General features: G+C 53.9%; 1 protein-coding gene across 1 annotated transcript; it reads right to left on the reverse strand.

The window, feature by feature from the left end:
• Positions 1-30: 30 nt before the first annotated feature.
• On the reverse strand, positions 31-10,604 carry LOC140658256 (SRSF protein kinase 3-like). The gene is made up of 11 exons (XM_072876426.1): positions 10,559-10,604; positions 10,273-10,381; positions 9,666-9,753; positions 7,254-7,341; positions 6,895-7,001; positions 4,543-4,705; positions 3,253-3,338; positions 2,695-2,802; positions 2,185-2,254; positions 2,007-2,099; positions 31-745 (listed from the first exon to the last, which is right to left on the reverse strand). The coding sequence occupies exons 1-11, from the start codon at positions 10,602-10,604 to the stop codon at positions 558-560; spliced, it is 1,146 nt and encodes a 381-aa protein (XP_072732527.1). The 3' UTR covers positions 31-557.
• Between the last annotated feature and the right edge of the window lie 3,954 nt (positions 10,605-14,558).

A 14,558-nucleotide genomic window follows, 5' to 3' on the forward strand; every position in this document is an offset into this window, starting at 1 on the left:
GTCTGCGCAGCCATCCGCCGTCCTCCTGGCTCGGCGGGGGAAGGCAGGCCGCGCCGCAGGGCAGCGGTCCCTCCCGCTGCCGGGGAACGGGCGCTCCGCAAGGAGGGGCTTAAACAGCCTTGCAGACTTCCGAGAGCGTAGGGCGTTAATTACTGCTTCCAATTAACGCTGCGTGCGGACTACGCGAACTAAAGGGACGTTTACGGAAGGCGAACGGAGCCCGAGTGCGGCAGGAGCTGCGGCGCGAAGCTGGAGGCTGCGCACAGGGGGCGGCGGCGGCCACCGCCCCGCTCCCGGTGTCGCTCGGAAGAGGCTGTGCCGCGTACCGGCGGGGGCGGCCGGCCCCGCCGCCATCTTGTGCGCAGCGCCCGCCGCCACGGCGGCCAGCCCGGGCCCCCGCGGGAGGGCGGTCCTGGCCGCTGCGGCGGGGCCGGAGCGCGTTCGCGGGGCCCGCAGAGCTGCGGGGGGGGGGGGGGAGGCGGCTCCGGCGGAGGTGCCGCGGCTGCATGGCGGGAGGCGGCGGCGGTTCCCCCGCGGGCCCGGGGGCGAGGGGCCGGTCACGGGGCGCCCAGCCATGCGTGCTGCAGGCACTGGGCGGCTGTGGCGCGGCGCTCGGGTGCGTACTGCAGGGCGGGCAGGAGGAAGCTGGTGAAGGGAGTAACCTGGTGTTTTGTCCAGTTGTGTCTGTCCAGCAGGATGCTGTGGAGACTGCGGGGGGAGAGTCTGGAGATCCGCAGGAGAGCGCCTAGCAAAGACAGCGTGAGCACAGGACCTTAATTACACTTGCAAGACGGAGAGGCTACTGCTCCTCACCTCTACAATTCATCTAAAGCATCCTGAAGGATCCCTTCCTTCGCCTTTGTGTTTTCCTCTCTGTAAGCTTCACCTGCACTGCCCCTTGCAGGTTTGGCTCTTAGGTGGTTCTCAGAAATCATCTTTCCAAGCTAGAGTTTGGAGTCTCCCCATTGCCGAGTACTTCTTAGACAAGAACATGCCAAGAGTGAATGAAGCGTTCCCAGAATAGCCATGCCAAAGCCGTTGCTGCTTGTTCCCTCTGCCTGTCCACGTGCAACCCAGAATGCATGGGGCCATTTCAGTGCCAGAGCTCACAGACACTAATGTTTAATTTGCTTTGTGCTTACTAGCTCCGTGGGGCCCAGAAGAGTGCCACTGCTAACTGAGAAGCTATCCTTGTCCCCAGGAGTACATGGTGTAAATGTAGTGATTCAGGTCAGGCTAGTTTGGTTCACACGGAGCACGAATATAGAACAAGAACTAGTTTTGACTCATTTCTTTTGAGCACCATAGAAGGAATAAGTGTGAGCAAAGGATCTGAATGTGCAGGGAGGTGCTTGCTGAAGTGCAGCATGGGACTGGCACTCAGCGTGGAATGAATTGTGGGCAAGCTGAAGCTGTGTGGCTGGTGAGTGTGAAAGCAGAGAAAGAGGATGATAGGCTAAATTGCAGAAGGATGGAGTCATGTGATGCCTTGAAGTCAAAGACAAGGATTTCAAACCTAATGAGTCAAAGGGAAAGGAATTGGGGAGAATAAAACAGAAGAGACAGTTGGGTCAGAAGCCTAAATATAGCAGCCATGTTGGAAGGATATGAGTGTCCCATTCCTGATCATCATTGCTCTCTGCCAGTGGATGGGTGAAATCCAGCCAGTTACGCACTCTTCAGCCTTCCTGGCATGTAGCTATTTCCTGTCCATATTTCCATTCTCTCCAAGTCCAAAGGAGAAAGAATGAAAATGTTTTCCCTGTTGGGTGTTTGCTATGACCGTTTTTTCAGGATTTTGCATTCATCTCTGGAATGCTCCTGGATTGCAGAGGTAGGCAGGGCAGGGAGCATTACTGCTCTTTATGAAATCTCCCTTTGTGTTCTGTCCCTGCTTGTAGCCTGCATTGTGTAACAGAACTTTTGGGGTGAAAACTGTGTGAGCTGAGTAGGAATGTGTCAGAGGTCCACAGTGATTTTTAGAGTAAACTTACTCCAATTCTTACCTGGTCTGCTGAAAAATTTTGTTGACTTGTTCCAGGAGAAAGCAATTTGAGGAGGAATTCTTCCCAGGAGTTCAATAATACGAGCAACATGATCTAGACAGAGGGAGGGAAAACACATCTAGGTACAAAGATTGTGACACTTCTGTCAGTGAAATGAGTAAAACTGATGGATTCCTACCATCGTCTCTGGAGAAATACTTCCCAGGTTGAGGATCAAATAGGCGCTCCCCAGTTGCCATTTCAAATGCCTAGAAATGGAGCAGCATTGTTAATTCACTGACTGGGAGGGGTATTTTCCCCATTAACTCTGATAGTACCAATTTCCCTTCCTATCACACAAAACTGATCCTAAAATATGGAAATATTCATGTCGCTTTGATCTGTACCATGGTCAAACAGCACATTTAGCTCCATCAGGATGAAAACCAGTATCTGCCCGATTCGGTCAAGTCTATGAGTTAACATACATGGAGCGTTGAATTGCCTTACAGCGCAAACTACGAGTGAATTTTATCAGCAGCATACTTTCAATCCAAAGTGAATGAGTGCAGACAGCCCCTTACTGCTTCTCAGCAAGGCAGTCTTGCTCCGCGTGCAGCGGGTATAGGTGGGTGCCGAGGACACGCTGCCCCTGGCCTGTTAGTGTCGGTTATCTCCCAAGCACGCACGGCGTTGTCCCCAGTCCTACCAGGCAGCCCATGCTCCAGATATCTGCAGGAGTGCCATAGTCTAATCCAAGAAGCACTTCCAGGGCACGGTATGGCTGGGTCTGTATCTCCTTGGAAAAAGGCTTGTACTGAAACAGAAACAAACTCCCTTTGGTTAGCGTCCATAAACGAGTAACAGCAAGGCTTCTGGTCGCAAGCTTCCCGCACAGCAAGGAGGACGCTGCGGGGCAGAACTGAATACGTGTACTGCGCAGGGCACGGCAGGCACGTTCTCAGCCCTTCTGACACCAGGGTGAATTTAGCTCCCAACGCTTCACACTGAACACTGTTCTGAATTTCTAATTGTAGGAACTAACTGCAAGCTGAAGAAACATCCAAAGTTGACAGTGTCTCCAGGAGTACAGGGCCCAGCTCTGAGCTGGGAGTGCTGAATATAACCCGCCCCCCTCCAAAATCAGCATCTCTTCAGCACACTGAAATAGCTGTTCAGCTGTAAAAGGACAGACACGCAGGGTGGGATGGAAAGAAGCACGCAGCATCCTGCATCGTCATGGGGTTGAGACTCAGAGCAGACTCACTGTCCAGCACGCGCTGCCCAGGTCTGCAATTTTCACTTCTATGCTCATTAAATCAGATTCTTCCAACCGATTGCCAAGATCACCTCCTAGATGGAAAGGACAGAGAGAAATCAGGTCTTTCCAAACCAACAGGTATGCATCACTTACCACAGGAGAGGCATGTATGCCTGCCTTTAAAGTTTTTCAGCCTAAACGGTCCTTAAAAGGCTTTTTATCGTCAATAAAATGCCACCTCTGTTTTTTGAGGAAACACAAAGGAAGAGCTGGTATCCCATCAAAATCTATGAGGATGTTTGGGAGGACAGTAGCTTGGAGCGGAGCGGTGTGACCATGTGCCTCTGTCCTGCTGCAAGGTTCCTCTAGCACCGAGGTTAAATTGCTGTGGGCCCAGAGGAGAGCACATCTTACCAGCACTACTCAGACACAAAACATCTGTCATGCCTCCTTCGCCTTCAGTGATCCTGGCTGTCACAGACCTTGGACACAGTCTGCTTGGCAAGCACCGTAAAGGTTACATTTTCATATGACCCCGGAAAAGGGTAATTTTTGGCTTACTGCTTTACAGTGAGCTGTCAGTCTATGCATAATATTGTGCTTTTCTGCTCCAAGCAAAAACCTCAGTCACTAATTTAACATTCCCCGATTGCCCCAGATTTTGAGAGACAAAACAGCACCATCATGGGAGAAATGCTCATGGGAGAACATCATGTGAGGATAATATAAAGGGTCTCATTGCTGGGAGATGAGCTGATCTCTCGAGAAACTCTCCAGCCCCACGTCTTATTTGATATTCATGCCATTCTCTGCAAATAAATGATGTCTCAAAAGGCCTTGAAGATTAGCAGTACATAGAAGTCTCCCACAAACCTCAGAAATACGGGAAATAAAGAGCAGAAGTGTCATACAGCTTTTTGATCAAACCTTTCAGTGAAAACACCAGACACAAGGGAACTATCCTGTACCTAAAGCCGTAAGAATGAGTTCTGAGGTCACGGTGGGGCTGTTAACAGATGCCTGTGATCTGCAGTTGTCCTCCACACAAACCTACCCGCAAGACCACATTTCTGTAGGTGCCTTGAGTAGCTTGTAGCCGCTCAGCCTGATGTTTGTATTAAGCAGAGGTAGGAGAGACCTCTCAGCAGCATAAGCTGGCTGTAGTGTTTTGTACTGGCCGTTGCAGGAGATGGGAACCTTTCCTAAGCTGTCTGTACCTGCTGCTTCTCTGTTTCCCTCCTGGCAATAAACACGCAAGTCCCTTTTCTTGTTTAAAAAAAACTCTGGAGTGCTCACCTGGTCCTTTTAGCTTCAAATCTGTTCTCTGGCCGCAGTCAAGCGTATCGGGCAGAAGCCTTTGGAGGCTTTTGTCGCGTCCGTACAGCAAGACGTTCTCCGGTTTGATGTCCGCGTGGATGATGCGGCAGCGCTTGTGCAGGAAGTGCAGCCCTGCCAGCACCTGGGCGAGCAGGCAGCAAGGCACATCAACGCGAGGGTCCCCACCGCCTCCCCTGCCCCAGCTGCTGTCAGAGCAGCCAGGCACAGTAGATACGCAAGTTGTGGACGTTCTGGTATTGAAGAAAGGGGGCACCGATGATAACTATCTGCAATAAATTGATTCTGTGTAGTGAGTGCCCTGTACTAAACTGGAGGTGCAGCCAGCAGAGCGGTGACATTGGTTGGGGTGGCCCTGTGGCACAAGGAGTTTCATCGTGAGAGGTGGCAGGAGGAGCAGGTCCCCGAGCCCCACGTGCCCAGCACGCCGAGCGAGAGGGGGCCTGGGGAGCCCAGCGGGGAAGGGGCTGTTTGGGGGACGTGGGGGTGACACGCAGCAGAAGGCAGTGTGAAAATACACAGGTGTCGGCGTGGATGGGCAAGCCCGGAGAGATGGAAAGCGGATAGGGCTACGAGGAGGCATTACAATCACAAAGCTGAACTTTCTCCTGAAAAACCACTCCTGTTCGTGTGGCCGTTACGTCCTCGGACCACCATGCCTTCCTGCTGATTATCGTTCAAAGGGAAGTTGGGGGCCGGTTATAGAGTGACATGGCACGGGAGCGCATCCCATCGTGCACGGAAAGACAAGGAGGTGCAGCGTAACCCAGACAGGAGGAGGGAGAGACGATGAGGGAGTGGGTGTAGAGAGGACTTAAGGGTAGTGCAGGAGAGCCATGTAGGGAAAGAACGGCGTACAACAGAGCAGGGAGAGTCTGGCCCGTCACAGGGGAGAGATAAACAACGCCTACCAGAGCGAAACAGTCGCTATCAGAAATCAATAACAGCGAAAACGCTGCTGGGAGATTTATGCGTTGTGTTTTTTTTTTTTCCAACATTTTGGTCAGTCATAAAGGGCTGGCAAATATTCTCTGTATTATCAAATTCTATTCTGGGATGAACACCAGCCCTGAGGAAATACCAACCTTAAATGGTAACTGTGAAACACGGGGAAAGATTTAAATAGCTAAACTGGAATGAATCAGAAGTAAATACTGCCCCAGTGCAGAGCTGAAGGGGAAAAAAAGATTCTGAGATTTTACAATTAAAGCAGATAAGGGAATGGATCAAGCAAAAGGCTTGGGTGTGAAGTGGGGCACATAGATTAATGCCACTCCTTTTTTGTATAACTTATTCAGGTGTTAGTGGAGCTTCTTTAGAAGAAGAAGAGGCTACTCCAGAAAACAGGATGGAAGAGGAAGTGGTTTTCTCTCTTAGTGTCCCTAGAAGGGCACAGGAATCAGGGTAGCAAATCTTCATCTTGGCAAGTGTGCAGACTTCTGATAAATCTCAGCATGAGAGGCAAAATGTAATTTTAACTATTCTGAGGCCTCCCTCAGGTTTCCCGTTCCTTAGCTATTCCCAGCCAATGCATAACAAACTCGGTTTTCACGATCTGTTTGATCAGCACACCACATCCTTACAGGGGATGAAGGAAGAGTTGGCTCTGAGCAGGAAAACCTCAACATGGGCGGAGGACCAGCCAACCGCACCAGCAATTTAGAAAGCCCTGGAAAGACATCAGTGCTGAGGGAGACCTCGAGCAGCCTTTGGTGGTACCACGCAGAAAGCTGCTGGGTCTGCCAGTGCCATCCGCAGCTGGATGCCGAGGCGAATGCCAGCGGTCTGGCATTGCTGCCAGAGGGGACTTCTCAGGGCAGCGGGACGGCAGAGAGATGGTTTGCCCACAAGAAGCGTAACTATGGCAGGCTGTTTGTGCCCCTGCTACTCCTGCGAGCAGCAGAACTGCTGGAGAATTCAATGACTACTGAGATGATGGGAACACAAGGGAACCCCTGAATCCCTGGTGCAGGTCTGCAGGCTGCTGGCTCTTCATGGTGGTGGTCCTGACTCCTTCCCAAACACAGTGCGACTACAGGCTTGGGCAGTAATGCACAGTGCCCCTGTATTAGTGGGAACGTGACAACTTCCCACTCTGCATTTTATTTCATGTTTTCTCTCCTTAATACCCAAAAGAAATAGTTACTGTTTTCCTTAAAAAAATGCATGCCTTGGGCACTCACTCTGTGTTGTCCCTTTCTTTGCAGATGCAGTCATGGAGTTCACGGCAGATAACCCCAGGATGAAGACTACGGCATGTCCCCCAGCCAACAGTCCCTTGGTGCCCTCACCCAGTTCCAGCTAAGTTCTCACCTGCTGTAAAGACTTTTTCACAAAAGGCAAAGGCAGTCCCTGGGCTGCGTAGTTACCCATCAGACATCGCAGGGAGGGACCCAGCGCCTCAAATACCAAGCACGCATGTGGGAAAGAGTCAGGGATTCACTAACGGAGAGAAGATGCTACCACCAGCCTTTTGCCCTTCTCCAGAGCCACCAAATATCTCCTTATCCAACCTCTACCCTCCAGCCACCTCCATGTGCCCCGGTCCAGCTACTGCCCTGCTCATCCTCCTCGTGGGAGCACAGCGCTTGGCTTTACACCATCCTGCAACTCTCCGAGGCAAGCCCAGGCTTTGCTGACCCAGAGCTGGAGCACTCTCAGCAGAAGGATATGGAGGCCGTTCTCTCCAATCATTCTGAAGTCATCTAACAAACAGACAATGTTTTCTCCTGCCTGGTCCTTCTTCTTCATACTGCTCACCTGAGGGGGAGGATTGCAAGAAAGCTGCAATTAGACACATATATATGCACAAGGACATCTTGCACCCGTTTTATCCTGTTCTACAGACTTTCTCTTCCAGGAGTTGGCACTTCATGACAAATCCCATGAAAACAGCGTCAGGAAGACCAGGCTCCAAACACACAAGCAGAGTCTGTTACCAAGGAATGCGTTTCTGTATGTTGTCTAGCTCTTGACCAGGTGGGACCATCACCCTCGCAGTGCCCGAGTAACTCAAACCGATCCTGCTAGCAGTGTCTAGCACGCTTCCCGCTGCTTATTCCATCCCATGCAGGCCCAGAAAAGTGCTCCTGCTTGTGCTGGAAGGGGGTTCCCCCAAGACCACAGCTCCCTGCTCCCAGAAGCAATGGCCATCCATTTCCTTTGCCCTTCTGTAGCCTCTGCTCCTTGTCCTCAGCGCAGGGACGGCCCTGTTCCTCCCCAGCTGAGCGTAGCAAGCTGGGACATCACCTTTTAAAACCCACACTTTCCCTTCAGCAATTTCTCACAAGGGGTTGCAGAGAGGCAGAGACCTTGTGGGTTGTCTATGGCCACTCAAAGGCTACCTGTCCTCCTGGGGTAGAGAGCAGCTTCTGTGTCTGGAGGAACCCAAAAAGTAGGTCTCTTTGGGCTGAAAAAGGGTTGGCCATGGGCAAGTACTGCAGAGATCTGTAAGCTACGGAGTGGTGGCAGAGGGCGTGAACACAGATCTTCCGTACAAGAACCAGCGGGCATCAAACCTAGCACTTGGGAGGTTCAAAAACAAAGCAGAGGAGATGGGTCTTCACACAGCACACGGGTGGCAGTTCTTGTCACAGAGGGCTGCGGATGCTGAAGCCCGCAGGTCTCTTGAAGGTAAAGCCATTGAGAATTACTGCCCACACAGACCTCACCCTTGGCCCAGGAAATCTCCAGCTGGAAACTGCTGTAGGCCAGGGGACCATTCAGTGGGAGCAGCACCCTGTGCTTAGCTTGTCCGTACACCCGTCTGGATAGCTGCTGCTGGCCCAGGGTGCTGGGCTGGGTGAACCCCCGGTCTGCCCAAGCATGGGTGCTACGGTACCCCCAGCTCTTGCACCAGCCCTGTACACCTGCGTGGCAAGGTGTATCGGGACTTTGCTCCCACAGAGCACTGATCCTGGTACAGCAATTCATACTTTTTTTTTCCTCTTCACAGCCATAACTGTTGGGATTTTGGTTCGGCGTGTTGTGCAGCTGCCGGACCCGCCTGCAGCAGCGCTGGGAGGTTTTTGCTGGCACAACAGCGGTGAGCAGCCGTGGAAGCAGAGGAGACCAGATCGCCTCTGCCGGCAGCTCTCTAGGCACCGACCACCTCGTGCTGCTGGGAACAGCCCTGGGAACCAGCTATATTCTGCTGAATGGAAGGCGGCGTGTCTTTCAGAGAGAATTAGTAGTAAATTAAGAGTAAGGCTCGATCTATATGCAGGGTCGTGCTGATGTGTAGAAAAGCAGCCCTCTGATTACATTAAATTGGTGCCACTTGGTACTTCCTCTTGCATCACAAAGTCTGTCTCATGTCCCTTCAGATAGGGCCTACAGATTTACAAGTGCAAACTAAATCTTTCTCAAACCTGTTGGAGAAAGGCCTCAGAGTAATTTGAAATGCAAAATTTAATGGATTTTACTGATCTAAAGCTGATGTAACTTCGTATTTAGGCAAACTCAAAGAATTGTAACCAGGAGCTTTCTAGAACTAGCAGGTCAAGCCACCTTCAAAGGCAACTAGCTGAGACCCAGATACAGGCACCTAATTACCACATCCATTAGCAAAGGCAGGAGGAAGCTTTCTGACTTCAGAGGTTTGTTATATTTTTGCTACATCCTGCCTTTTTTTTTTTCCCCCAGATATTTCCTTTTACTTCAGTATCAGTGTTGTGATAAAGCAATGCCCTCTGAGCTGGGAACGACACAAATACCGTGGACACACTCCCTCTCCTGCTTAAGAACACTACCACTTTTTTCTGTTGGTTATCAGCCTTATCTTTCTGCAGGTTCCTCTGATTTAGTGGATTTTGGTCTCAGCTGAAAGAAATGGGCAGACAGGGCAAGTGGGACACAGCCAGCATGTCCCAGTATGACAGGAGGAAGGAGAAGGTGCCCATTTGAGGCCAGTGCTGAGCCAAGGCGATTTCCATGAATTTTCTAACTATTTTTTTGTTTTCTGTTCCCCACCTAGCTCCTCAGACTGAGACCTGGAGGGAGAAGGGATGATGAGGCTGATACTCAGACCTGAACTCAGTGGCCATCCCCGCGGAGCAAAGCACAGAGCCCCAGAATATACCTACGCAGCGGAGGAGAGCGACCTCGTCCTGGGCAGCCTCAGCAAAGCCTTCCCTGCTTTTCAGGACCTTCACAGCTACGTGTTTCTTCCTCCTGGGAAATGAATCACAGCTGCCAGCCAAAGCATGCCAGTGGGGCCCTAACCAGGGCCAGTGTGGCCACTAGCAGCACCTCCCCTTCTCCTAGTCACCCAGCCCTGGGCTCTGTGGGTGGGTGCTGCCCTTCTGCAACCAGCGTTGCCCTTGGTCTGCAGCACGCCAGGCTGGTGGGCATCCCTCCTGGCGATGCCGCTGGCATCTGGCAGCACAGCCGCCCTGGGGACCAGCAAGGGACTGGAGAGAAAAAGGCAGAGCATGGACACCGCAGGGTCTAAACGAGAAGAGCAAATGCAGAGTAAGGGCTGATCACCTCATTTATGTTCTTTGGCTTCCGGGCACCAGCTCTGCTCATTGCAACCCACCAGTCTCACCGCCAGCTTCGCCCCGTGCTCGGGGGATGCCGATGTGCTCCCAGGCAGGCAGCTGCGCTCTGCTGCTTCTGCGAGAGGGGCAGGTCCCGCCCAGGAGATCAGCCCCCCCTTCCCACCTCCCCGAAAGCTGCTCAGCCCCTCACCTCGTGTCCTGGCACAGCCAGACAGTGGCAAAGGCACCGCAGCCCAGCTTGCGCAGAGCCTGGTATCGCGTGTTGAACACCTCTCCTTCCCGCACGGGGTGGTGGCCTCCTGTGGGGACCATCACCAAGAGACATTACTGACATCTCTAGATGCTCCTAGACTGAAAGAGCAGCTGAGGACAGCAATCCTCCTGGAGAAACGGCTGGACAGGTCCCGGTGGCCTCCTCTGGCCTGGGAAGAGCCTGGCACGATCTCGGCTCTGGAGCCGTGCACCCAAGGACTGACCTGCGTGCCGGGCTGCCGGTACCTCCTCCTGCACCCGCTCCTCCATGGCCCCGCAGCGCAGCAGATCCTGGCATGAGGGGCCGGAGGCAGTGGGGCACCGGGCTGTGGGGCAGGGGCAGTGCGATCTTCAGCATGTCACTCCTTTAAAGAGAGCTGGGGAGCCGCAGGGAGCCGTAGCTCTGCTGCATGCCACGCACATTGATTCCCTCTTCTACCCCGTTCTCCCCTCGCCCCCTTCCTTCCCATCGGCTTCATCGGCCCCTGGAGCCGGGCTGTTACAGACGCTTTTGGCACTTCATGGAGGCAGGGATTATTTTAAGAGTTCAGAAGAGGAAAGCTGGCAGGCTGGGGCCAGGCAGGGATCCTGGTGGTGTGTGGCCAGGCCAGGGCCAGGGCCAGGTGGGAGTCTCAGGTTTCCCTGTGCCTCGTGTGGATTTTCAGGGGCTTAGCGGGAACTGCGGGATCCCCTCCCGCAGCCGCAGCTGGGGAAAGCGCCCGCTCCCCATCCCCGTCTCGTCTGAGGAGGGGACAGGTCCTAGCTTTCGCTGGCAGGAGAAGCCTCACGCTCCAGATGGGCACAAAGCAGAGCCTGCATTTTAGACACTGCAGCGCTGCACATCTGTCCTCCGCAGCCCAGCCCCGGGCCGGAGCAGGGGTTTATCGCTGACCATCCCGTGACGCCGTAGCGAGAGGCTGTGACGGAGGGGGAGGCTGTTCCCGGGGTTTGTTACTATGACAGCCCAAGGTACAAACACCGAGACGGTGCAGACGGACTGATGCAACTGCTGTCCCCCTGCCCCACAGCACTGGTGTAGAATTGGCTTCAGCGCCGGTCACCTGAAATAGCAGCCCAGAGCCCATGTTGCTAATGGAAATATAGATGTAAGCTGCTGTCGCTGGGGTGCTCCCAACCCAGCCTTTCATAATTTGGAAATGTCACTAGCCGTACAGCCGAAGCTTCAGGCTAAGACGCGTTGCCAGGGCTTGCGACAGGTGATAATAATCCCAGTAAACCATTAGCACGGGTAGAAACATCGACCTTTAAGTCCTTCAAATCAGGTCGCTAAAGCTAAGGGCTTGTCTGCACCGGAGGATTTTCAGAAATAGTTACAGTGGGCTGGCGGTGGCCGTGGCAGCAGGAGCCACGTGATGGGGAGTTGTTCTGGGACAGTAACATCTTCCAGGTGCTGGGACAGAGGTGTGACTTCCTCAAAAGACTAAGGTTTCTTTCCACATTCTGATGCTCCTCTCCCAGCACAGCAGCCAGAGACGCAGCCTGCCTTTGGGCAGCGAGCAAGCTCCCAGCACATTTCTAATTAAGGGTCAGACTGGGCTCGAGACTCCGATCCTGGCAGGGACAACCCATATCGCTGGAGCTGACGTTGCTCCATTCACCCAAGCCCATACAGCAGTCTGAAGGGAGCTCAAAATCTCTCCCCTGCCTTATATTTTAACACCTAGCCTTTACACTGTTCACAATCAGTCTCTTTTAGGCATAAACCTCCAGGATGCTGCATGTCCGTACGGCCACTCTTTTCAGCAAATGCTTACTCATGTCTTAGCTATGAAACAGAGGTGAAATCAAAATTTTCCTTATTTATGCACAGACTGAGCATATCAGTAACCCTGCAAGCTCCTGCACCACCAGAATCTACCCGAGCCCTCTTCACTCACATCATTAGGGCAGCAGGGGCTGAGCTGAGAGCTGGGCAACAGCCTTAAAAACTTTATGATGTCGCTCACCATTCACCCGCCAAAGGAAAATTTGAGCACGCGGGGATGGGACTTCAACAGCGTCTTCCCTAGGTGGATTGCTATGGCAGTAGGAGACCTCAGTGGGAAAGAGCTGTCACCACCGCCCAGTGGTTAGGACCCAAAGGCAGACTCGGAGTGTAAAACACATCCTAGTGCTGGGGCTGATGGAGCTTTTCGGCAGCTCACCGGCCCCTGGTGTCCTTCTCGCCATGGAGGCGAGGCAGGTTCATCCTTAGGTGTGCGAGCCTTTCCCTCCATCCACCCTCGTTACATGGATGCACTGGCAAAGGATAAGGAGCGTTGCTATGCAACTTGGCATAGGAGAGTGAAACGTACTTTTCTAAGCTTCGCGATAAAGGACGATCAATGCTTTAACGTCCTTCCTCGCTTGACGTCTTTACGTTAAAAACAACTGTTGTTTTGCTTTTGTCATTCAAAGCTACGTTGTGCAGAACCTACTGGCTTGTTGCAGGCCTGGACCAGGTCAGAGAACTTCAGCCCAAAAACATTCTGGTCCTGCCTGGTCTGCAAGAGCCACGGGCAGGGAGCGGTGCTTCACCTCCAGCCTGGACAACTCCACCCGACCTGCACGGAGAGGCGTACGGAGCTGCCCACCACCGGTTATGCCTTATAGCGCCTGGAGCTCTGCAGTCGCAGAGCTCACCAGTGATGCACGCCTTCACCTTCTGCACGAACGCAGACCTGGCAAGCCCTGGCTGAACGCAGCATCCCTGCAAGTCGCAACATACAGCAGAAAAGCAGCCCTGTCGGCACGCAGAGCTCTGAGCCCCAGCAGCCCTGTGCAGACTTACCGTGCAGCAGCTCAGAGGCAGGGCACGCCGCTCCATTTGTCATCTGGCTCATTCTGGAGCTCCCCAAAGTGAGATATCAGCTGGTCCTGCTCTCCTTTTAGTCTGCGCTGCCCGGGAGGGGTGTCCTTGAGCAGACCAAACTCTTCTGCATCGCTGGATGGACGTGGTGAGGAGCGGGGCAGGGTATCGGATCACAGCACCGCTTCTGGGAACAACCTTGGCTTTGGGATAGCAGGAGACCTAGGACAGCTGCGGTGGATTCACTTTACTGCTGGCCTCTCCCTGGCTTCCCTGGCAGCAGGTCTGTCAGCCTGCTACAGCTCCACAGTCTCCACAGCAACTATTTATAGAGGGAAATTCACAGCTCTACTGAGATGGAAACAGAGAAATCCTTCCCCTCTGCTCCGCCATCCCCAGACCCAGAAACCGTGGGGCTGCCTGGCACTTCCCACTGCTCCCGACAGCGTGTCGGCAGGACTTTTGGCCCAGCCTCGCTGCCACGACACCGTCTCAAGTCCCTGCCTGGTACAGTGGTCACCGACCTGTGCCTGGCAGAAGGGGACAGCCTCCCCAAGCCCACCCATGTGCCCCGCTGTCTGACCTGAGGCACCTCAGCCTCCCCCAGCAGTGCCCGCACCCAGCCAAACACCATCACAGCGAGGTGCTGGTGACCACGGAGCCCACGCTCAGCGCCCGCGCTTCCCGTTCCCTTTTCACGGAGAGCAACCATAACACGGCATCCTCCCTGCAGCCCCGCTCGCCCGGCAGCCCTGCCCCACCGAGGTGGGACCCGAGGAGCATCCCAGCCCCATGCAACACAGAGGAGCAAACGGCCACATACAGTAAAAATCATTATTATTATTATTTTTTTTCCCCTTGCTGCCACATGCTGCAGCCTTGCACCAGAGCCGGGCATGCCCCGGCCTCCCCCTCGCTGGGGCCCTGGTGTCGTTCAGCTCAGGTTTCCTGGCTGAGGCTGCAGAGCCCAAGCCCCAGCCCTGAAGCAAAGGGTTAACACTGCCGAGCAGTAGCTCTGCTGCAGCTCCAGGCTGCCAAAGCGAGGTCGGGGCCTCCCGGAGCGCTTCTCCCCTCGCCTGTGCCCCTCTCCTCTCACCTGCCTTCCCCGCACTAAAAATAAGAAGGGAGGGGGCAGAGGCTGCAGCAGGCTGGGTGCTGAGCCAGGGCAGCACCTGGGGGCCAAGTGGTTTGTAACCCCTAAAAGGCCAGCGAGAACACACACACACACAGGGAAAGGAGGGACTAAAGCAGTGACATAACATAGATAAGAGGGGGGAGAAGCAGCCTGTACCCAAACCTCTGCTAGTAAAGACAGGGGGGGAGAGGGGGGGATAGCTCGCAGGCGATGGAGGCTCGCAGGCGATGGAGGCTCACAGCCGCAGGCTCCTGGCACAGCTCCAGGCCCTGGTGCTCAG

Source organism: Ciconia boyciana, chromosome 11 (assembly GCF_034638445.1).
Source record: "Ciconia boyciana chromosome 11, ASM3463844v1, whole genome shotgun sequence".
NCBI lineage: Eukaryota > Metazoa > Chordata > Aves > Ciconiiformes > Ciconiidae > Ciconia > Ciconia boyciana.

Bases quoted from the DNA above. Each gene is read 5' to 3' on its own strand.
- LOC140658256 (XM_072876426.1), bottom strand. From the start codon at position 10,604: ATGGAGGAGCGGGTGCAGGAGGAGGTACCGGCAGCCCGGCACGCAG. The intron at 2,100-2,184 runs GTAGGAATCCAT...CCCTCTGTCTAG, and splicing joins GTATTTCTCCAGAGACGATG to ATCATGTTGCTCGTATTATT. The intron at 746-2,006 runs GTAAGAATTGGA...TGTCTTTGCTAG, and splicing joins AAAATTTTTCAGCAGACCAG to GCGCTCTCCTGCGGATCTCC.